The following is a 25630-nucleotide window of genomic DNA, read 5'->3' on the forward strand; positions in this document are numbered from 1 at the left end:
TACTAACTTCCGTTTTCCTCTGAATTTCCTCCTCAAACTTGACTTTGATATCCTCATTATTCCACCTCAAATTTAGCATAAGATCATTGTAATTTAACTGAGCCAATTTTAACGTTAACCAGTCAGATCCCAAGATAAGATCAAATATCAAATGCGGAATTACCAAACAGATCTGAACGCTAATAGAATTATTAATGCAAATCGGGACAACTACTTGTTTACAAATTTGCTTAGACTTCTTTCCAACAGCCGTAATGATGAAAGTAGACTTAACAGGCATTTCCTCCAACTGAATACCCTGTTTCACTAATGACTCATACCACTGAGAACTAATACATGATATTTGGCTACCAGAATCAATCAAAACTTTAACCCACGCCCCCCAGACTTTCAATTTAACAACGGGATATACTTTATTACTTGAATCTCCATTATTCTGCTCGGGTTCATACAACAAATCGTTTCTAACATCTAGGTCATATGGTAACACTTTCATGGCAAGACACTTCGCTACCTTCATACTAGGCTGGAATTCTGACCTAACATTACAGCCTCTAGTTAGTTTAAAGTTTCCCTTTGTGTATTGACGTTGGACTCATTAGTGCATTGCTCTGGCCTCCGTTGGGAATTTCCTGTCCTATATTCTTGTGCTCCGCTCCTGCTGTTCTGCTGAGGTCTGAACTGATTGCGAGCTTCGTGATTCTGTGTTCTACCGTTATGTCTCATTCCGTTGTGATGACTAAAGTTCTGAATATTCTCCGTTCTACTCCTAAGGTTACCTAACGCATCAAAACTGCCTAATAGGTTCTCCATTTCCTGAATAGTACCAACTTTTTGCATGCAGGCTGCTTCTCTCACCCTGTCCGGAAAATGTCTTAAAAGTAGTCTTACTACATCAGACCCCTCGGTTATACCATCTAAGTTCTGACAAATCATGACATGTGCCAGGAAGTACTCGGTCATAGTAACTCCTTCATGCTGTTTGTACCTCCCAAATACCACCCTTTCTCTCTCCCGAGCTTGTATCGCTTCATTCCAGAATTTCTCTCTAAACTTATTTCTGAATTCTTTCAGGTTCGTCATCGTCTGCCTATATACCATGAACCAAGACCGAGTTTCTCCTACAAAAGCATGGTCAATATTTTCCATAACGTCTTCCCAGTCCATAGACCCTTCCTCTAGACGCTTTTCAAATCGTTTTTCTATCATCTTAAGGAAATCTAGCGGGTTCGTTTGTTTCCCATTAAATTTAGGTAGTTCAATTTCCCTAATGTAGCTATTTCCTAGACATTGCCTTCCCGTGAAAACCTGTTTATCCCTTGCCACCTGTTTTAACTTATTTTCTGCTTTCTCTATCCGGCATTCTACATCTCTGTCTCTCCTATCAATTTCTCTCTCCAAATTAACCTGCTTCTCTTTCAATGTCCTAATTTCAATCTTATTCTCTTCAGCTATCGTAAACCTTTCTTCACTTGCCCGGGTCTCATCTTCTATTCTAAGCTTTACCGTGTCAATCTCTTGTTGGACGTGGTCTTTAAATATCCGTATTTCCCCTCTTTGAGTCTCAACTCTCTTATCAATACTAGTGACCTGCCTCATTACTTCCTCCCTAGTAGAGTTGTTTTCCTTCCCCATTAATTCCAGGAATTCACTTCTCTGCCCCGCAAACTTTTCTTCTACCTCTTTCCCTCGCCGTTCATATTCATTTTTCTGGTCCTCTAATCGCTTATTAAAATGTTCATTTTTTACCACCAGATCGCGTAACTGCCTACTGTGTTCGTCCATTCTCCGATTCGCTTCCTCCTTATTTTCCCTCATCTCCCTGCTTAATTCAGCTTTAGTTTGCTCTAACTGTTCTTTAAGTTCATATTTAATATTCTCAATTTTAGTGTTAGTTTGTTCTAATTCACCTTTAAGCTCGGCTTTAGTTTGTTCTAATTCACTTTTTATTTCAGTTTTACTGTCCTCTATCTTACTTAACATTAACTGCATCATTCCCATTAACTGATCATTATTATTACTTTTATTATTAGTGTTCACTTCCACTTCGCCCCCCATCCTACTATCATCTGACTCCATACTGACTTCTTTCTGCTTGCCTTCACTCTCCATACTACTTACACTTCTATCTTCAATTTCCTCTACTAGACTACACAACTCTTCCTCTGAACTCAATACATTATTGCTTTTTATCGCCCGTCCACTGCGCAACATCCTCTCCTCTTTCGTCTGATCAGCCATGACCCTTCCCACAATCAAACACTCCTAATGAAACGTGGATATCCAAATTTTGCCCATAATACTAATTCTGATATCGTTACTGTCATTAACTGCTCCGTACTTAATGATTTTCTCGCCACACGTTGGAGCGGCATTTATGTGACTTCCCCACTCGGAGAATAATCATCAAATGAGAAATGCAACCATTCAAGCTAAGGGCGCCAATCTTTAAGTTGAAGACTTAAAAATAAAATTTATAATCAAGCTTGGACGGACTCTTATCACAGGGGTGGGGTGATAGTGCACTAATCATTAAGCAGGAGAATTAAAAATCAAAAGGCTAATTAAGGCAGATTGATTAAGGTAAACTAGAAAAATACTATTTATTAGATTTAATATAAATGACGACGGTTTAACGAGAACTGAATTAAAATGGAAAATGAATTTAACAAAAAATTGAATGACTCTACTTCGCGAAAACTTGCAATATCTTTAACTCGCTTGCTCACCATTTAGTCTTGTTCTGCTGGTCCTTGGAAGGCTTCCCTCCTTGTAGCTGGAACATCATCGGTCGTCTTTGATATCTCTTCATCTGCAGCGAAGTACCATTCCTGCCTTGCAAATTGCACCCACCACTAATTGGAAGATGACTTCAAAACTAACACTCCCTATTATGCTTTATCCCGTATATTGGAGATAAGCCCTAAGTCATAGTTAGCAGAACCACCTTGGGTTATTTGGAGAGGATACTCAATTAAGAATCCTTCCAACTTTACTGAAAATGTTCTCTGAAGTTTCATTTCTATCTAGATTAATACTACCTATTGACTTAGACTGGTTCAAACCGGTCTTGTAGCCGAGCTGTACGTACTTCCTGATGAGAGTGGCTATTCACCCCTCATTCGGAATTTCTAAGTACCACGTCGTGGTAATGAAGTAAAATACTAACGTAGAATCAAACGAAGAAGATCAAGTAGAATGCAGCCGAGTCCAGTAGTAGAGATCAAGAAGAGCTCCAGCATGCCCTTTTATAACCTTTACTGGTGCTAATTACAGGTCGCAACACGTGGTCCAATCAGATGACATGTCTCTCCCCACTCCAGATATTAGAGTTGACGGGTCTTAACTCTGATATTAACTGTTCTTCTATTGGTCCATTCACTCATTATCCATGGCAACATGACGCTCCTTTCAAAATATAGGCGTTGATTCGTTTGAATAATTCTGGTCGAAATACGGTAGCTTACGTTGGGACGCGTGAACACGTGCTCGCTTTTCCCAGAACTTGATGTCTAAAATTGTCCTTTCTCCCTCCTCGGTGATGTAGCAATATAGAGGAAATCTACTGCAAGTTAATTTTAAACAAATGTCGCAAGAATCTAAGTGAATATTAGAATATTCAGCCCTCGTTTACAAGTCGTAGTTACAAAGTAATGAAATGATAGTGAGCAAATGATTAAACATGAATTATAATACAATTACATACCAAAATAAATATCATGACGTTAAATTCTTGAATTAATTACACATAATAAAATTAACATAATTACACTGTAACGTCTGGAACGTTACACAGAGTGCTGATTTCGACGAGTCACAGTACCTGCTACCTTGCAGCAGCGAGATAACATCCTGAAACTACAGTCGCTAACATTCCAGCAGCTCCTTTCTCCGCGGTTTGAGCGCGATCATCAGTATGGGTGGGTGCTAGCTGGAGTAACTGCAAACAACCCACATAATTTTCATAATACTACAGATTTTTGTTTCAAGAATTGAGACAACTGCGTTGAGCAGCTCAACGTGAATTTCGGTCTCTAACCAACTATGTGGTTATGGGAAGGGATAATCTGAGAATAAAACAGATATGAGTAATACATCCACGAAATCCCTTGCCTAGCATAAGATGCGACATAAACGGGGTAATTCACAAGAGCTACCAACTTGCGGACAGGGGGCTAGCAACTATTAGGCCCCATATGTTTGAGACTGTTCCGCTTATTTGTGCCAGCCTCCTTGTTTTCATCTTTCCTATACTAACTCACTTGGTCAACTTCTGTTATCTCCCGACCCTGATGGTATTTGATTTGCGATGCGTATGAAGTCTTATTTTTCACGCTTTTCGTGGACCTTCCCTTTCCTTTGTCAATACCTTCATTCTTCGAAAGGTAGAACACTTCCATTTTTCTCTTATTACCGTCAAGAGGGGATTAATGCCTAGATGTACTTACCCTTAAAACATTAACAACTACCAACGCCAATTACCAGGCATAACTGTTACCACCACGCAACAGCTGAAATATCTGGTTAGGTTGTGAAACAAGGTATTCTTAACAATGTCACTAACCTTAGCCTGTTCACCTTCAATGGCTGCCGGAATTTCATCCGAGTGTGAAAAGTCTGAAATACTGCACGATAGCCCAAACCGAAAAACAGAGCACTTTATTATATTAACTAAAGCTCGGCGATGTCTTAAAATGCGGTTCAGTTGCTCATAATACAACTTGGCATCAACTGCAGGACAATTTAGAACCAGTTCGAAGAGGAACTGAGCAGCACCTTCGAAATTTCACCCTACTTCCTTGACGAAATTATTAACGTTCTTTCTCACGAAGAATCTACCGGTAGTGTTAAGTTTCCTGTTCTCAAGATTACGCAAAAAGGAGTCATTTTTCACTGCAAATCATAGTGAGTTTTCAGGACTGGTCGCCTAAGTAATTTCTGAGAAGTTCGTTTCAGATAGTAACTCATCACAGGGTCTGAGCCGCAGTCAGCACTTAAATGGATCTGCTCGTCTACTTTTGTATACTTCTGTCCAGTTGGTGGACATACGCTGTAAATGAGGCTTTGGAAACACAGGCTTGCCGATAATTCACGGGTGGTGCTAGATGGCTGTACTTCCGAGCACTGTGTGGAGAACTACATTTTCTATAACCGAAGGTTGTTTGTTCTAAGCAAGGCTACTCTTCTCTTTATCAGCGAATCCTCTGAACCATTCTGATGCTGTTGAAGTAATATGTATTTGGGTAAGCAGTTCACTATTAATAGTCACCGTATTTCAACTCTAGAAGCTCTATGAAGATTAATATGTTGCACTACCCTCACCTGCTGTGTGACGGAGATGACTGTGAGGGTGAGGACATCGCCACCTGACTTGATGAGATCCACCACTTGTTTGTGGGTGGCGCCTTCCACGTTCACCCCATTCCTGTGAAACAAAAGCAAAGCTTCAGCAAAGGCTCGGTAAACAAGCATGCAGGCCATTCGTTAATCACAAACCTCATTTCACTCCCTCAAAGAACATCATTCACAATCCATAATCGGGTAAATCTCATACTGCCTGGAACAAATTTTTTTTTTTTTTAAAAAGGGGATATGGTAGGAAATTTGTTTTTGTTGTTTCACGTACATGACTTGGGAGATAATGCTCAACAACCTCGTGTATTTAGTGTGGGAGTTTGATGCCTTGTCTGAAAACACGTGTCGGTGTGTTGTGTGTAATTGTAACCAACTGGGGCTAAAGTGTAGCAGGAACCGATCGTAGACAAAATCCAAAGTACTAAGGTACGCATGGAAACGACAGAAAATATTTCTAGAATGCCTAAAATACGATTTCACTTTTTTTCTTTTGCGAGTGGTTTTACAACGTAATAACACAATGAATTCGCGAACGCAACGAAAGGAAAGAGGTAGCAGCCGTGGCCTTAAAGTACAGCTCCAGCATTTGCCTGGTGTAAAATAGGAAACCACGGAATACCAGGGCTGCCGACGGTGGAATTCGAACCTGTTAGCTCCCGAAGGCACGCTCGCAGTTATGTGACCCAAACCGCACAGACAGCACTGACTTCTCCCCAATTATTTATCCAAGTATAAGAGTAAGTAACCACAAAATATATCCTTCTTTCATGCAGAATGATATGGATCCTATCGAAATATTTTTTACAGGAATAATTTCGTCCAGGGCAAAGAAACATCTGTGTTTAATGAATGACGTTTTAAAACCACGTCGTCGAGATTCGCAGGTTGACCACTCGGCCACCACTACAGTTGACTGCGTTGTAACTCTCCAAGTATATACCTGTTGTATTGGAATCTGGGATTCATTAATTTTTTGGAAATTATTAGGCTGCAGACCTGACATGTTTAAATAAGATGTGTTCGCATTTTAGTGTTCTATCACCTCCGCTTCGTCCAAAGTGGATCCTGCATCATGACATTTGACCACAATGTTTTCGAAAACGAAAGCGTTACACAAGAGTTACTGTTGATTGTCTCCCAAAAGGTACAGTACATCGAAGCTCGTTGAAATCGGTTGAAGGCAGGGTCTAGCCTCTCCTTGTGAGTCGAGGTCTACGCAGCCTACGTGAGAACAATTAAGGAGCCGTCAGATGGTGAAGCAGCAGCTTCGGTCTAAAAAGCCAAGATTAACGGCCGACAGAATTCGTCACGCTGATTAGGGGAGACCGGGGTATTGGCGAACACTGAGGTAATGGCGAACAGGGTATTTTCCGGGCAACGGTTGGCATGCCTGTGTCTTAATTGGTGCTGCTACCTAGCGCGAGTGCTCCTCTGAATTCCGCATCAGCCTAAACTCCAGTTGGCCGCAAGACGCCAGTGTGAGGAAGTCAAACGTGTTTACTACGCGACTGCTTGTAACACTGTGTAGCTGTTAATTGCAAAAGTAAGTACATATTTGGCTACTTTGTATTTTCATGGATGGTACCTGTAAAATTTACCTTCATTTATACAATATCTCAACCCTACAAAACTCTCTTAAACCGTTTATTTCGTAAGTTAACGATAAGGCAATATCATGGCGTACAACGGGGCTATCGCGAACAACTTGTTCGGCATTGCCCCACGTATTTTGCGATTAATAAAGCACATTTTATTAATTTTAAAGCATTCAATTTAGGGTGATATGTCTCGTTTTGTGTATCACAGATATTTATTTATTTATTTATTTATTTATTTATTTATTTATTTATTTATTTATTTATTTATTTATTTATTTATTTATCTGTTCACTTATTCATTCAGTTTATTTATTACCGGTAACACATCTTAAAAACGTTTCAGATGAGGAATCCGAAGAGGAAGACAGCAAAAGCGAGCTGGACAGAGGAGGACCTCGAAAGAGCCAAGAAAGTTAGAGCAGAAGGCAGACCTATACGAGAAGTAGCTAGATTATTCAATATTCCTGTTACTACTCTATATGATAGACTTAAATCTGGTAACACGGAGGCACCAAACATGGGGAGAAAACCTGTATTTTCTATAGATCAAGAAAAAGATATGGCCTGTCATGTAATTTGTTTAGCCAAAGCGTTCTATGGAATTAGTCCAAGCGAATTAAGACGTCTTGCATTTGAGTTTGCAGAAAAAAATGAAATCACCAATAACTTCAATAAAGAGAAACGTGAAGCTGTGACGATTGGTTACCTGGATTCTTAAAAAGAAATCCTTCCGTTAGCGTAAGGAAACCTGAGGCAACGAGTCTGAATCGCATAACAGCGTTCAACAAAGAGGAAGTTCATAGGTTTTATTCACTCTTGTCCGAACTGATGGCTAAGTACAACTTCCCTCCATCGAAGATATTTAATATGGACGAAAGTGGCTTAAGTTGTGTCCAAAAACCAGGTACTATTCTGGCTCCCAAAGGTCAGAAGCAGGTAGGAGCTGCTACTAGTGGAGAAAGGGGAAGAACAATCACCGTATGCTGTGCAATGAATGCTGTTGGATCGTACGTTCCCCCAATGATGATTTTTCCTGCACTGCGCCTTAAAGCCGAATTTCGTCGCGGTGGACCAGAAGGAACAATCTATGCTTGCTCCAAATCGGGTTGGATCACAGAAGAGTTGTTTAACACCTGGTTGCTACATTTTGCTTCTTTTGTTGGTGCCTCAAGATCAAACCCGGTTCTTCTAGTGCTGGACAATCACTCCAGCCACATTTCTTTGTCTTCATATAATTTCTGCAAGGACAATGGTATATGCATGCTATCATTACCCCCACATTCTTCTCATCGCATGCAACTCCTTGACATTTTCTATGGGCCTCTGAAAGCAGCTTTCAATAAAGAATGTGATATTCACATGAGAGAGAACCCAAAGATCATCATGTCAGATGTGCCGGTCATTTTCAAGAGAGCCTTTATCAGAGTAGCGAACATAGAGAAAGGGGTGTCCGGCTTTAGAACCACAGGAATATACCCTCTTAACCCAGGAGTTTTCAGTGAGGAGGACTTCCTTGGTGCTACAGTGAGAACTGTTCATGACAATGAGACACCTGAAGAAGGAGAACGACCAGAGGAAGAGATTCGTGAAGGAGTTGAAAGCAGGCCAAATACAATTTCAGCAGATCATGTGGCTTTGCCAGTTCGTACCAATCAAAAGGGAAATGGGTACATTTCTCTTGCAGATATTTCACCAATCCCAGGCCCTTCATCAAATTCAGGGCAAAAATATCGTGGTGCAGGTGGACGAAAGAAACAACATTCAGAACATCTAACAGCAACTCCAATGAAAGAAAGACTTCAAGAAAAGGAGAAGAGAAGGAAGTTGAATGCCCAAAAGAAACAGTCGGTAGTGCCCGCAGTATCTAAAAAGGGTGTTGGAAGAAAAAAGAAGAATATCGTTGACAAGCCTTCATGCAGTAGGTCCATTAATTTTGGATCATCAGAACATGAAGATGTAAGTGAAAATATTTGTGACGACACTGATGAAGATGTTGATCTTGTCGATATCTTGGACATGGATGGTGAATCCAAAACTGATTCTGACGAGTTATGTTGTGTTTGTGCGGAATTCGGACGTGACAATGAGTTATGGTATAAATGTTCAAATGCATCTTGCAAGCACTGGACTCACAAAGACTGCAGTTCTTGGGAAAATAAATCTGAACGTTACTTATGTGATTTTTGTAACAGAAAGTGTCAATAAGAGTTTCGCCTAAATCATACTGTTCAAAACATTGTAAGTTATACTTTAGTAGCCTGAATATAGTTTTCACATCATTTTGAACATATTATTTGCATGAGGGGTATTGGCGAACATAATGTTCGCTATTACCCCTGGTAGTGGGGTAATGCCGAACTTTGCAGTAATTGTTTGGAACTGATTTTTAAAACACTTCTAACTATATTTGAATATTATAATTGTGAGTACTTACGGGGTAAATACGATGGATTTTACTAATCCACATTGTTTTTTCTCCCGTCTTTAAACTTTCGTAAAATCTCGCTTCAAAGCTTAGGTGTTCGGCAATACCCCGGTCTCCCCTACGCACCACCTTCTGTAGTCAAACCAATTCCCTAGCAGACCTTTCAATCTGCAGGCCTTGAGGCTGAGCAGCGGTCACGTAGTAGACCAAAAACCTAACAAGCCTGTGGTGCCCTGACCGGGGCATGACAAAAATGTCAAGCCAGACCTGTCTCTTGAGGCATTCATTAAAAGATTACAGCTGTCATTTTCTGGGTGCATTATGAGACACTCTGGCTCACTGGAGAAGACTATTGTGCTTGGGAAGGTGGTGGTGTCTCAGACTAGCGCGGCCAGGCCATCAAATCCAATATGAACATGTCACTGAAGGATCTGAAGTATATGGTTGAAGACCGAAACATCTACATGCCGCCCATCCATACAGACGCCACGAGTCGACGTTGACTTGATAGCACATGATCATCAAGAATAAAACAAGGGTTCTTACTCAAAGTTTATACTCACGAGCATGAACTCTTACGAGTTTCTCAGCCCAACAAGTATATACTCATTTTAAGAACAAAAAGGTTTTCACTCGACCAAGCAGACACTCAACTACATTTCCATATGGATCATTTGAAATTGAGATGTTTATGTTGGATACGACACTCAACCGGTCGGCTATTCATATGTCAACATATCTTCAACCATTGTGTTCTGATTTCCGATCCGTCTGCATGCAAATGTAGTATTTTACTCGTAGCAATGGAAAATATCTAATCAATAACATTCGCAAACGTTTAACGGGAATATTCTGTTCTGTTAACGAGTGTCGGGAAAAAAAAAAAAGTTGAAGGCTTTGGAATGAATTCAAACCAAGTTATAAGCCATGTACGAGAAGGAGATAGAAACGGTTTACGATAATGAAAAAGATAATATGAAAATGAGGCGGAAATAGAAGTGTGACATTAAACAAAGATAGCATTTCATGTTATATAAGCACTTATCACTACTACCATTACATGAGTACAGCGAAGAGCAAAATTTCTGTAGGAAAATTACACTTTTCCTACCACACTTTTTTTTAAACATTTAAAAATCAATTTGATGAAACTGAATCCACACTGCAACTTAAGTAACGGTGAGATCCATCACCTCAAAAAGATTTCTAGGCACGGTTGTTTAGTGGATGGAAAGTCACCTACTGGTCTTCAAACTATTTTTAATTTAATTCGTCTTAGTAGCATCTCCTCGTGTTTTCAGTTTATCTCGGTCTAAATGAATTCAGTTTCGAAACATGATACAGCATTTGAAAGTTCTTAAAAGTCATGTTCCCATATCTCCTGGGAAAGGTTTCCCGTGAAGTACTACTCTGTTAATACTCGTAATCTCAGCAATTTGTTTTAAATATATACAAAGCAATAAATCAGCAGGTACGCCTGAAAACTATCAGCTATACTCTATCCAAAGGGAGCATATTATTACTACACTACCTCCGTAGCATAAGCATATGCTTGCTCAGCTAAAGAGTTCAAGACCATGAACACAAATTGATCAACAACGTACATACTAAATACTCAGGTTTTTTCATACCACCCATTTTGTAAGTCAGTAACCATGGAAAATTCTTTAAGTGATAAATGTAACTGCATATGGACTGAGTATCCTGGGTTAGAAATGAGGTACGATACCATCACTTCTCGTCCCGAAGTCAATACAGCCGCCGAAACTATCCGTCACCTGGGAACGATGCTCTCAACTTCGGCTTCCCAATCTTATCATGAAACTTAAGTTTGACGCGCCTGGCTATGGGAGGTTATATAGTTACTTTACTCGGCTGACTTACGAGCATAAAGCTAGCTTTCCCTCACCATCTACACCGCATTGGAGTGACTAACTCGAAAGTTTACCCACATGACGATTACGATTATGCTGGTTTTAATGTCGTATTTTCTTGTTCCAGATATGAACAAAAACGAACAACGTTTCCCATAAATGTCACTATTGTTCGTCAAGTCCACGATAGCAACATCTACAGAGCACTGATCCAGTTTAACAATAAAACCCGATGCAGAAACCACCCACTGAAATAGTTAATGTACTGTATTCTAACTGTACCGACCATTCACTACTACCCTTCTTCCATGGCCTCCCCACCTCATAGTGAAGCCATCACAGGCCTCATGGCGAGATGATGTAGCACCAGTCCCTATCCGTTATCACTATCAGCTGGCCATATGGTAAACAACCAATAATAATAATAATAATAATAATAATAATAATAATAATAATAATAATAATAATAATAATAATAATAATAATAATAATTTAAGATAGCCTTGTAGGTCCTTGTAGCATAATTATAGCGTACGCATCTATCGCAAAAAGGTTGATTGGGATTCAAATCTTGATCGACTGATCGATTTGTGCATTCTCAATTCAGTGTATATACGTACAGAGAAGCAAATAAGGTGATACATTAGATTCTTCACTTGGCATGACTGTCACATGATCTTCCATTACGCTATGGTATAATTAACATTGCAATCTTTGGATTTAGAAGCCCGTGGTCAAGCTACAGAAATCATTAAACTTTCAGTTCAAGAGGACGTGTTCTTCAGTCGTTTATCAGCATGGAGATACGACAATTAACTATTAAATTCACCGCCAGCAAGCTGAAGGAGTGGATTATGGCAGTTGTTTGAAGTTCCATATCTCGCTTTACTCAACCGAAGGCGAAATGTAATTAGACTATGTAAATTGCAGGAGGGTGAATTCGCCAAAAGGTGAATGCGTGCCTTCAGGCGCTCTCAAGTATTTCACGACTCTGCACTTTTCCGCGAAAGTAAACACTCGTCGGAGAGCGGCAGGAATGAAAACGTGCAGTCAGTCGAGATGATGGTTTGTTATTTAAAGAACAAAAAGAAAAAGATCAATAATGTAAAAAAAAAGTCTTGGGATGTGTACAGAAAAGCAAATTTTAGAGCGACGTTCCCTTCCACTAACAGTTTACTGGAGACTTCTATTTCTTTCAAATATTGCGTGATAAGCGAAAGCATTTTGAAGCAGTTCATTTTACGTGTAATTTCACGTGATCTAATCTTCAGAGTCAAGGCAGCAGATTTTAATCATTCTTTCGAACTGATGTACTGGTCAAGTGATCTCTATAGCGGGCTTTCGGATTACTGCGCTGTAGCGAATTCTTAACGTGTGGTGGGCATCTTCAGAATGAATGGTGTGTATCAAGAAGCATTGGGCTCATACCGAGTGATTCGAAGTAGCCAATAGAGTGGTCAAAGTACAACTTTCGACTAGGAACGTACAGTCCAAGACGAAACCCTTCGTCAGGGCAAACCTGGGAATGCCAGGAACGACATAATGGACAATTTATTTAATCTATTTTTCCAAAGGGTTCTACATTCTCAAACAATGCAGAACGGATAATCAATGAAGTGATAGTCGTTAGTGCTCACAGTGAAGTTAAGAGACTGGACACTAAATGTCGTTTACAACAGCTGTTCGAATTGTCACCCACAACATTCTACGTAGGCATCTTATCGGTGCAGTAAACTCTGGCGCAGTCAACCAAATGTACCACGCATAGCACAAACCTCAACAGATGCTGCAAGTATTTTGGCATGAAGACGAGTAAACACAAAATATGTACATCTGAGATCCTGGCAGATTCACTTTTTAAATAAGTGAAGTGTTAGTGACATGAAATTGTATGGTGCTTTAAATGCTTGATTATAAGCTACAAGTAAGAAGTGAAACAGAGGACAGCAATAGCACGAAACACATATACAAAAAGTGTTTTCTTTTGAAATGACCACCTAAATTTATAACTTAGGCAAAGGATAATAAACAAGTCTTGCTATATGGTATGGAAACGTGGATCCTCAAGAGCATATCAATGAAACGTTTGGAAGCCTTTGAAATGTGGACTTCCCGGAGGATGCTCAGGATTTCGTAGGTTGCTCGACTAACGTACCAAGGACAAGGGCAAGTCGGGAACTCATTTGAACAATAACGCGCCACAACAGTTCTTACCTTGGCCTCTCATCAGAAATGGCAGTTACCAGTTCTTACAACGGATTTACACGGCAAAATACAAAGTCGAAGAGGAGCCGGGAAGAGACGTACATTACAGCTTGGGAACATTACAGAATGGTCAGGAATTCACACTGTTGAAATACTTTTCCATCTGGCAAGAAATCGCTTAACATTCGACACAGTGGTGGCCAAGTCGGGGGACCTGATATGATACTTTGAAGAAGAATAAGAAAAAGCCACAAGACCAACAGTATTACGTGAAATCCGAGCGATATTTACATTTCGGAAATCTTACACTCATTGAACGGGACTATGCCCTCGACCACCTAAATGATACGACGGTGGTGATGGTGGTTTAAACGCCAAAACAACGGGATTACCTCTCCTCTTCACTTATCCTAATGGAAACTGGAAGAGTTCCCATTCTTCGTAATGAAGGTATTGGCTAGAGAAAGCAAAGGGTTACGCAAGGCGTATATATGAAATACTCCCTAAAACCCGAAAACCTAATACCCCACGATATGAGAACAAACACTGACCAAGGAGGTTCGGCACTGCTGAAAGTTGTAAAAAGGAAGACCCAAGTGGAAGCGACTGGAACCTGTGATCGACACACTACGTCCCATTAGTTGCAAAACCCAGTCGTAGGCATAAATTCATATTTGAAGTTCTTGAATTCTTGAATTTTAATCCCAGTCATGTGAACAAGCTGAGCTGCTTTCGTACAGAAGTGCACGGTTAAACCCCACAGAGTTAGTGAATGAGTGCAGTCTCAAAACTCACGAATTCCAGGAAGAGGATTAGTAAGACCAGGTTTCTCTACCTGGGCCAGTCTCAAAACTCACGACCAGGGCCAGTTCTCCTTGAATGAATAAATGTCCGCCCTTTTAGTGATGGGATAATGGAATACTTTTAATAATCGAATAACTTCCATCCGATTATTTAAATAATCGAAAATTAATAATCAATTTAAATAATCGAATGAGTTTCAAATATCATTCAGTTATATCGCACAGAATAATCAGATGCGTCATGAATATTTTTTTCGGTTTAAGTGTGTCGGGTACACAATCTATTGAAATAAGCGAATAGATGAACTCTTACGAAAAATAGAAATACGCCTTTCTTTTTCAAATGTACCTCCAAGTGTTGAAACTAAATGAGTGAATTAACTGACTTGATCTTTAATATCCATAAATAAAATTCACCGGGCGAGTTGGCCGTATGGTTAGGGGCGCGCGGCTGAGAGCTTGCATCCGGGAGATAGCGTGTTCGAATCCCACTGTCGCAAGCCCTGAAGAGGGGTTTCCGTGGTTTCCCATTTTCACACCAGGCAAATGCTGGGGCTGTACCTTAATTAAGGCCACGGCCGCTTCCTTCAAACTCCTAGGCCTTTCCTATCCCATCATCGCCATAAGACCTATCTGTGTCGGTGCGACGTAAAGCCAATAGCAAAAAAATAAATAAAATTCCTTATTCAAGTAAATGCCGCCTTCTGGCCGCATAGTGGAACTAAGCCCCAGTACTACCAACTGACAGTTTCTTTTAACTATCAACGGGCAATATACCTGTTTTAATTTCATGTCGTCCGGCTGCATGCATAAATTGTTAGCATGCTGGCCTTTGGTCCAAGGAGTCCCTGGTTCGATTTCCGGTTGGGTCGGATATTTTAACTTTCATTACTTAATTCCTATGGCTTGAGGACTGGGTGTTCATGTCGTCTTCAGCATTAGACTTCATCTTAGGTAGGGCCTCATCCTCACAGGCGTGCAGGTCACCTATACGGCGTCAACTCTAAAGACCTGCACTAGACCTCCCCGAAGGCCACATGTCATTATTATAAATTTATGTGAAAGGTTAAAAATGCATCATATTACCTTTAAGACAAGAGCAAAATATTTAAGCAATAATAATAATAATAATAATAATAATAATAATAATAATAATAATAATAATAATAATAATAATAATAATAATAATAATAACACCTCGATCTCTTTCAGTTGCCAGCCATTATTTTCCCCCTGTGATTGGGGTGGCAGAATAACGTCCACAGTATCAACTGCCTGTCGTAAGAGGCAACTAAAAAGGGAAGCGTTGAGTCACCGCGCACCTCATCCCTCTTGCGGTCATCGCAAGCTCCTGCTGTCCGGGGTCGTGAATTTTCAGACTCTAGCATGTTTACTTTAGATACCAGTTTGTAGTCGTGAGTTTTGATACTATTTGTCACTAATTTTAGCTCGTGAGTTTTGAGACGTAACCAGTGAATGTAATAGAGAAAATACCTGATAAGCCAGATAACTAAAAACGATGACTCAGAATAAAAATGTAGTGCATTAAACCCAAACCGATAATTAACTTATCCAGACAGCAGCAGCAATTATAAACATAAGCATCACGTTGTCATTTTTGGCTGATATATAGTTCTGAATCTAAACACTTAGAATCTAATGCGACACCTTTCACTCAAGCGGTAAGACTAAGAGGCGGCATGTCATTGCGTAGGCTGTTAATAAATGAAAGTGCAGTGTATTTTGCACAAAGACAATGGTGTGCATTCAAGAGTACATGTCATTGAAACTCAATCGTATCGGCTCTGCCGCCTGATTTGACAACAGAGGAAACGAATCAAATGCTGTATGTTGCGCTAACAGCCTGGCGTATTAAAATACCACAGAATAGTACAGACCAAACGACTGCAAGTAGATTTTTTCCTCTTTATATCCTATTTAACCTTAATTTTAGGTTTCTCCTCATTTTACCATTTCGTAAGTTCTACTCTTACCTAGCAATATTATCCACTAAAATAAGTGCATTATTTTCCTACACTCTGTATCGATTTCAAGATTTTTTTCTTCAGATTCGCGAATAGAATGATAGATTATTCAAACTTCAAGTTCCCTCTCAGTTTCCAAGACATCCTAATCTCATTGGTAGAAAGCTGACACGAGAAGTGATTCGGTATGTCCAATGGAGGTCCTTTCCAAGCCCTCCCTGCACATGCTGATATCAGTTGGGTATTGCGCTTAGCACCTTTTCTGTCACACACTTCTGACGGTGACCATATCGATTAAACCACAGAATAGAAATGAGATGCACACAAATGTTCGACGCACTCGAATCACCAGATCTCCATTCAGCCGTGTAAAAATTACTCCACAGGGACGAAGAGTTTGGAACACTGCATTTTTACTACAATAGTGGTCAACAGGAGTCTTGGGCTCAATCACTGCAAAAAAAAAATAATAATAATAATAATAATAATAATAATAATAATAATAATAATAATAATAATAATAATAATAAACTGGAAAGTCCAGAAAGTTCAATGAGTTTTTTGACATACGCCGGAATATTACCTGAAAACAAGCAAAGCAAGCAAGCTTGTAACTTAACGTGACTGTTGATATCGTGATCAGAGCGTCGGGGTCTCCAGTTTTATGTGGAATCCAAACTACAGGGACGAAACTTTCAGTTTCCAAAATTACACATGCATCGGCCGCAGTTCGAACCGCGGGCGCCTTGTGAGAAGCTGTGGCGATGCTATTCAACTATCACAGCTTCCACTTATCTGAGAAACAAACAATAAGTTATAAAATGGTATAACAAATGAACGATTCTCTCAATTAAATTCGTTGGCCATCAGCTGAACCTAGTGGCGGACGGTGTCTCAAAATGGTGGAGAGGATCTTAATTAAGCTGACACAAATATAAAAAGCATAGTACAGTACAAGGTTAGGTGCCCTAATTGTTTAGGCTGGTGGCATTTAATTAAATAACCCCTACACATAGTCTATAAACAAATAGAATAGGATTCTTCTAATTCACCGAGCGAGTTAGCTGCATGATACGAGCCGCGTAGCTGTAAGCATTAATCTGGCAGCCCTAAAGATGGTTTTCCATGGTTTTCCCATTTTCACACCTTGTAAGTACCGGTACCGGTTAAAGCCAACGACGCTCCCTTCCCAGCCCTACTCCTTTCCTTTCCTACCCTATCCCATCGTGTCGTTAAAAAAATTGAGAGAGAGAAAAACCCATCTAATTTGGTCACTTACGGTAGCATTTACCTCTTACTTACTCTCACTGTTTCCATTAGTAGGTAGTGGTTAAACAGTAGAGATGGGAGTTACATATCGTATTATGATACTGTATTCTGTTCCATCGCAGTAAGCTGTTCCATAAATATTATGTTCCATCCGAGACCCTAATACAAAAGTAACTGTCTCAGCGAAACCAAGGGAGCTCCTGATTGGTTAACGGATGTTAGACTGCAAGCAAGCATGGCAGCTAGACTTAAGCGCGCACTCCTGCGCATGCGTGAGCGATACATTTGTAACCGCTTAGAGGCAGTACTGACATTCCTACACTGTTACTTGTCAGCCGGTTACAGAATTACAGATATTCATTAGTTGTCTCAAGAGCGTTGTATTAGGTTTACAAGAGGGAATACATACAGTTGTGTAGTTTCTCGAAACAGTTCCGCGTGGTCTTTCCAGTTAATATTTCGTGTTTTACATTGTGCTGTACGAGATGAGTAAACGACAGAAGACGAGTCCTCTGTGGTCTTATTTCACTGTCACAGACGATGTAAATAAATCTGCCCGATGTGATTTATGTGGGCAAAAATTTTGTTACAGGGGAACGGTTTCTAACTTGAAGAAACATATTGAAAGAAGGCACCCAACAATAAATATTTCCGTGTTAAACTCTCAAAACTCTACCAGTGCATGTGGGTCTGATAATGTTCATAGTACTCAAATATCAGGTCCTGGACAGCCATCGCAAGTGCCACCTCGTGTACCTATCCCTCCTCCTGAATCTTCATCATCACCTGCAGCCCGTGGGGCAGTGAAGCAACAGTCGCTGTCATCATTTTTGCCAGTGCAAAGTAAAATGAGTGATGTGCAGAAAAAGAAGCTGGACAAGCTACTATTACGGTTGTTTACCGTGGATTTTCAGCCTTTTTCTATAGTGGAAGATGAAGGTTTTGCAGCTTTTTGTACTGGATTAAACCCTGCCTACGTTTTGCCTGATAGGAAGACTATTTCATCATCACTTGTTCCAGCAGCATATGAACAGTGTATGACAGTTGTTCGTGAACATTTAATGTCGGCTTCAGCGTCTGTTTAACTACAGACTCCTGGACGTCTAGGAATTCAGAGAGCTACCTAGCTGTCACTGCACACTTCATAAATGAAGATTTCGAACTAGAGTCAGTTTTGCTGGAATGTTCAATTTTGCCTCATAGCCACACAAGTGTTAATTTAGCTGCTGAAATTAGGTGTATTTCAGACAAATTTCATTTGTCCGAAAAAATTGTAGCCGTTGTAACGGACAACGCATCTAATATGAAAAATGCTGTTGTAAATGAACTTCAATGGAAGCACTTTCCCTGTTATGCGCACACTTTAAATTTAATCGTCCAGGATGCATTGAAACAGATACAGTTATTACTGGAGAAAGTAAAACATGTAGTGGCGTATTTTAAAAGAAGCACGACGGGCATGGAGAAGCTACTGACAGCGCAAAAGAACATGGGTTCTTTCCATCCCAAGAAACTCATTCAGGAAGTCCCCACGAGGTGGAATTCCACCTACCATATGTTACAAAGGTTTTGTGAACTAGAGGACGCAATAAAAACTTCAATAGCTCTCATAAATAGAGGTATCCCGGTCCTTTCGCAAGAGGAATGGACATTTTGTAAGGAACTTTGTACTGTTCTCAAGCCATTTGAAGAGGTTACACACATAATGAGTGGCCATAAGTATGTAACAGGCAGCCAAGTACTTATTTTGACAAATGGCCTCACAAATGTTTGCCGAAAACTGTTAATTGAGCCCTTCAGTGAAACAGTAATCGGCGTTGTAAACAAATTATATGAGGGACTCACTACAAGATTCAAAAATCTAGAGTACAACGAAGCGATTGCCTTATGTACGTTTCTGGATCCAAGATTCAAGTTACTGGCATTCACAGACAAGACTGCAGGAGAACTAGCAAAGAAGCGTACAATCGAACTGCTATCAAAATTAAACAAACAAGAGCAGGTTATAGCTAACGCAGATGATGGTAAACAAGTTCTGGAAAGAGATGACAACAGGAGTGAATTCTCTATTTGGACTGATTTTGATAAAGTGACATCTTCGAGAAAACCCACAGGTAGGTTGATATGATGGTGATAAATAATAATAATAATAATAATAATAATAATAATAACAATAAACACCTATGAGACATATTATTATAATCGTTCTTTTCTTTATTAGGTACACCATTGTCAGCTGCTGCCATTGAAATTAATCGCTACTTGGATGACGAATTGCTGCACCGAAGTCGGGACCCACTACAATGGTGGAAGGAGAACTGTTACATCTATCCAACTTTATCGAACTTGGTCAGGCTGAACTTCAACATTCTTGCTACCTCTGTGCCCTGCGAAAGATTATTCTCTAAAGCAGGGCAAGTGATAAACGATCGCCGAACACGCTTAAGCTCAAAGAACTTGGGCAGGATTTTGTTTTTAAACATGAATTCCTACCTATTGCGTAGAGTATAGACTAATATTCTCCTAAAGTATTGCAGCTCATGTTGGGTTTTATTTTGTATAGTTTTATAAATGAAATAATAATCATGAATTAATATCAATTGCTCGGGTATTCTTTGCTTGTCTATCACTATGCTGTATAAATGTAATAATGTGTATGATGTTAAAAAGTCATTTAACTGGTTCCTGTTTTGACTACGTAGTAGTATTTCTAGGAATGTAAATGGGTCACTGCAAACATTTCTTGGAATAGTAAGTGACTACCAAGTGAAAGGGATGGAGGTAGTGGAGAAAGCGAGAGGGAGATAGAGTACCGCTATTTACGTACTGGTTAGGAGCTGCAAGAGGCAGCAGGGGGTTAACGACTATTCATCCCAAAAGCTGCCCTGTACCTTGTATTAGGTTACATTTATATCCTAAAAGGGGCCCATTCACAGTCGAGCGGGTTGGCGAGCCCGTTCGTGACCTTGGTCGCACTGACCGGCTCGAAGGTGTATGGGGGGTTGTTAGGGGTTGGGCTCGAGGTTGGGTCCGTGTTGGCGGTTCGACTGCTAAACCAGCGAACCCGACCGGTTCGCCAACCCGTCAGTGTGTGTATGGCCACTACCTGACCGGCTCACTGCGGTTTCGTCTGTAGCTTAATTTGGTTTCTGTGTGAGTTAATTAGGCCTACCTCAAATAACAATGACTTTTGAGAAGAATAAGCAGTTCCGGGAAGAATTTATTGAAATGTACCGGGCGAGTCCTGGAGCTTTCCGAGCCTTCCGTCACGCAATGCCTTCCATGTGTTAGTGCGACATTCGAACACTAATAATAATAACAATAACAACAACAATAATAATAGTAATAATAGTAATTTGAAGAAGAAGAATCCATGGTCTCCCGATTCTCTCGTACAAATATTATTAGCCTATAGACCATTGTGCTATGACATATATGACTCTCGCGCCTCTGCACTTAACTTGTTAATACTGTAAGTATGTATCATACATTACTACAGTAGTGGCATTTTCTGTATTTCATAATTAGTAGTGAAATAACATTTCCCAAACTAATCACTTTCAAAAGAATATTACGTTTGTTTTATAAAAACGATCTTATAATACATCATCATCATCATCATCTGTTTACCCTCCAGGGTCGGCTTTTCCCTCGGACACAGCGAGGGATCCCACCTCTACCGCCTCAAGGGCAGTGTCCTGGAGCTTCAGACTCTTGGTCTGGGATACAACTGGGGAGAATGACCAGTACCTCGCCCAGGCAGCCTCACCTGCTATGCTGAACAGGGGCCTTGTGGAGGGATGGGAAGATTGGAAGGGATAGGCAAGGAAGAGGGAAGGAAGCGGCCGTGGCCTTATGTTAGGTACCATCCCGGCATTCGCCTGGAGGAGAAGTGGGAAACCACGGAAAACCACTTCGAGGATGGCTGAGGTGGGAATCGAACCCACCTCTACTCAGTTGACCTCCCGAGGCTGAGTGGACCCCGTTCCAGCCCTCATACCACTTTTCAAATTCCGTGGCAGAGCCGGGAATCGAACCCGGGCCTCCGGGGGTGGCAGCTAATCACGCTAACCACTACACCACAGAGGCGGACCTTATAATACATCACAATCAAAATTGCGTAGGCCCACTTACGTGCAAATATTCCGACTGCAACGTATCGAAGATTGCCCAACACGTCTCAGGAATGATTTTTCCAAGTAGCTGAGGAGATATTACACTGCTAAATTTCAGGTCATCATAGCTTCTCCCTGTCGCTAGAAATCGCAATGTTACAATTAACCTCTCTTCAGCACAGATGGTATCTCTCCTGTTTCTCTATGTTTGGCCGAATCAACTCCAATTTTTCGCAAAAACTGTCGCTATCCATACGCAGAAAGTTCTTATAATCTGCAGGCTCTTGTACGCACAGAGTTCTTAATAGGCTGACGTGTGAAAATCCTGGTTTATCTCTCAACCATTCCTTCATTCACCCACGTTCCTTCTTCTTTACATCATTGCACAAATTCTGCAACAGCTACAGCCACTTTGGAATGTTTTCGTTGGGCCATAACAAAAACACTTTTTTGCTAGTGGCTTTACGTCCCACCGACACAGATAGGTCTTATGGCGACGATGGGATAGGAAAGGCCTAGGAGTTGGAAGGAAGTGGCCGTGGCCTTAATTAAGGTACAGTCCCAGCATTTGCCTCGTGTGAAAATGGAAAACCAAGGGAAAACCATCTTCAGGGCTGCCGACAGTGGGATTCGAACCCACTTTCTCTATAACAAAAACTAGGCAATGTACATATTATTTGCAATACAGACTGGCGGACTGGTCCGCCAACGGGTTCGCCAGTGTATGGTCACCGTCGAGCCAGTCGGGTTCGGGGTGTGGATTTTATACATGGACGGGCTCGCCAACCGGCTCGACTGTGAATGGGCCCCTTTCTGCAACCTAATACTACACTGTAACGGATACAGTGGAACATGATACAGGAAAGTAACCGTTTGTCCCATCCCTATTAAACAGCTGTTGCCATGGCAAGCAAGAAATAACGTAGTCAGCAGCACAGGTTATCTTAGATATATAGTATGTTGATACGTAGTAATGTGGCTGTCAGCTCTCGTCAAACGCCCGCCGGTATTCGCTTGGGGGGGGGGGGGTATGAGTGAGGCTGGAGAGCTACCGGTCGACACGTGACGACCTTGGTTTCTCGTCCCCTCCATCTGGTGTCCCCGTGAATCGTCTGGAAGGCGAAACTAGGCATTCGTACTCTGACCGAACCCGGAAGATACTATAGTCGGCGTCAACTCAAGTCCTAAGTGACCCTTTTGATGTTATACCGGTAATCAGGTGAAGAAAACTGAAGAAAATATTCTCCCCCATGTGAACACTTCCCCTCTTTCCCCTTCTCAATCTCAGTTCTCGTCCTGAACTTGGCAGGTAATGTAAGCAGCGTTTATGACATACATAACATCAAACAAACCGCTCAGGACTTCAATTGACTCCGAGTATAAAACGTAATCACTAGGTATATAAAAGAAGGCTCGCCTCGAACAGCAGTGGGTGGTGTAGAGTGGTCTTGTCTTGTCTTGTCGAGTGATGTGTGTTGAGTAGTTGTGGAGCGTTCGCGTTAACTAATCGGTCTTGTCAGCATGTTTTATTCGTAACAAAAGTGGTGTCAGAAGGAATTCAGTGGCTCAAAAAAGTATTGGTCTGCCCATAGCCGTGGTATGAACGGAACTGTTTAATAATGGTGCATATAATGGAATTATACATATGCAGACATGTAAGACAGTCAAGTACATCAGTAGATTTAATATAGAGCCAAGAAGATTCACGCTGTTTGCAAACGGACCAGTAATACAACGGCGTGCGTCATTACTCATTACACGCCAAACAAGTATTGGTCTAGTACACAATATCATCGTGACATCGAGCGGTCTGCCGCATCTGGCTCATTGTGTCTGTGCTGACACGTCAGAAGGTAATATTCAGCACTGTTTCCGTGTTCAAATAGCAATGAGAAGGAAAATGAAAGAAACAACCGTGGAAGAAAGGAGGATTGTAGTGCGACTATTTCAGGAAGGTAAATCTTTCAAGGACATAAGTGAAATTATTGGAAGAGCTGTTACATCTGTTAAAAATATTGTGTACAGGTACAAAAGAACAAAGACAATAGAAAATAGACAACGAAGTGTCCGTCCCTCAAAGTTATCAGTACAAGACAAACGGCAAATTGTGCGTAATGTGGCCCAAAATCCTCAGCTAAGTGCGCCGAAGATAGCAGCTGCGTTACAACAAGATGTAGGAGTGTAAGTGTCATCTGAAACCATCCGAAATGTGCTACGCGAAAGAGGATATGCGGGCAGAATAGCCCGTAGAAAACCGTACATCAGTAAGGCTAACAGAAAGAAGAGACTTGCGAACGCTAAAGAGCACATTAATGACATCTATGAGGATTGGAAGATAGTCGTTTTCACGGATGAGAGTAAATTTACCCTCTTCAGGTCAGACAGACGAGTGACTGTGTGGAGGAAGACGACTTCTGAACTTGAAGAGAAGAACCTGACAGCTACTGTGAAACATGAAGGTGGTTCCCTGATGGTGTGGGGTTGCATGTGTGCGAATGGTGTAGGCGAATTAGCCTTCATTGAAGGGACTATGGATCACAAAGCATATATTAACATCCTTAAGACACTTCTTCCATCAAGTGTACAAAAAATGGGACTCTCAGCAAAGTATACGTTTACGCAAGATAATGACCCCAAACACACAGCCCTGAATACGAATCTATGGCTGTTATATAACACACTGCGTTGGATGAAAACTCCACCACAATATCCTGACATCAACCCCATCGAGAATTTGTGGCACTATTTGGAGCAAAACGTGAGAAAGCATGCAATATCAAACCAAGCTGACCTGAAAGAAGCCTTACTCACTGAATGGAATAACATACCAACGAAAACTACGGAAACCTTGATACGAGCGATGCCAAATAGGTTAGCTGAGATTATAAAGAGGAAAGGAGGACCTACCAAGTACTGAAACGTTCAAGAAGGATCAAGAAATTGGGTTATGTTAATTCAGACCAATACTTTTTTGGTGGCAAGTGAAAATGATTGTTTTAAGTTATGGCTTTTTAGTTATATGGGCATGGAAGAATTATGTTTTTCTTACAATGTACATGTTACACAAGACGATAAATAATCAGGGATTCTAGTATAGTATGTCAATTTTTATCATCATTCCCTTAGATTCCTCGTCCTCATATGTAGCATATCTCGAAAGACCAATACATCTTGACTGAAACGAGGTATGGATTTACACCAGAAAACCTTGAAGGATATACGGTAGTCAACTGTAATGCAGCTGGAGAATATGATGTTTCAATATAGTTTCATTCTGTCTTCAGAGAAATTAGTTCAATAAAATATTGGCACTTCCGAATATAGTTAGGCTCCTTCTTAACAAGATGTGATCGGACTATACACTCCGTCGACCAACGAGGCATATCGAAGGAAAAAAATAAATGAATTTGAAACAAGAAAAGTTTTAGGAGCTTAACTAAGCATGTATCGCAAAAAAGGCGCTAACAGTGGTAATGCACATTATTATAAGCACTAACAAATCTCCTTTATTTCGTCTTGACTTGACCTAAAACGAATTGTTAACAAAACTCCTCTTGTTTAGCAGTTACAGGAACAAGCAGGCGTTTTAGGAAATACCCTCAGCTTAGCTACACACCAAGGACAACTACTCTCTTCGCATACTTCACTCAACCATCCCATTCCTTCACCCTTTTTACTACAACTACAAGATACTTACATTAAAAGCCCCTGCATTTGTCTGATAGGATAATGGGTAAGTAGGGAAAAAGCATTTTCAGAGTTCAAACCCACCATCTCCAAAAACACGCTTTCAACATCATGAATTGTGGGTTGAGAAAGTGAGCTAACGCTTTGTGATCGCTTGAACCGCACACATTTCCCAGGAGCCTGGAGTCACTTCCAGACAATACTGAAGTCAAAAGGGCCCGCGAAGATCGTGAATCCTCGCAGTCATAGTGCTCACCTCGCCGGGAGCGACAGTGCGTGAGTGATTATGTCGCATGCTGGCAGGGCACAGATTT

At 40.8% G+C, this 25630-nt stretch overlaps 1 protein-coding gene across 2 annotated transcripts in view; it reads right to left on the minus strand.

Moving 5' to 3' along the window:
* Snx27 (sorting nexin 27) overlaps positions 1 to 25630 on the minus strand; it is a 514072-nt gene that overhangs the window by 132503 nt on the left and 355939 nt on the right. For both annotated transcript variants that reach the window (XM_067138378.2, XM_067138379.2), the window contains exon 2: positions 5323 to 5425. In XM_067138378.2, coding sequence (XP_066994479.1) covers positions 5323 to 5425 — 103 coding nt within the window. The remainder of the gene's footprint in view (positions 1 to 5322; positions 5426 to 25630) is intronic.

This window comes from Anabrus simplex, chromosome 1, assembly GCF_040414725.1.
Source record: "Anabrus simplex isolate iqAnaSimp1 chromosome 1, ASM4041472v1, whole genome shotgun sequence".
In the NCBI taxonomy this organism is placed as follows: domain Eukaryota; kingdom Metazoa; phylum Arthropoda; class Insecta; order Orthoptera; family Tettigoniidae; genus Anabrus; species Anabrus simplex.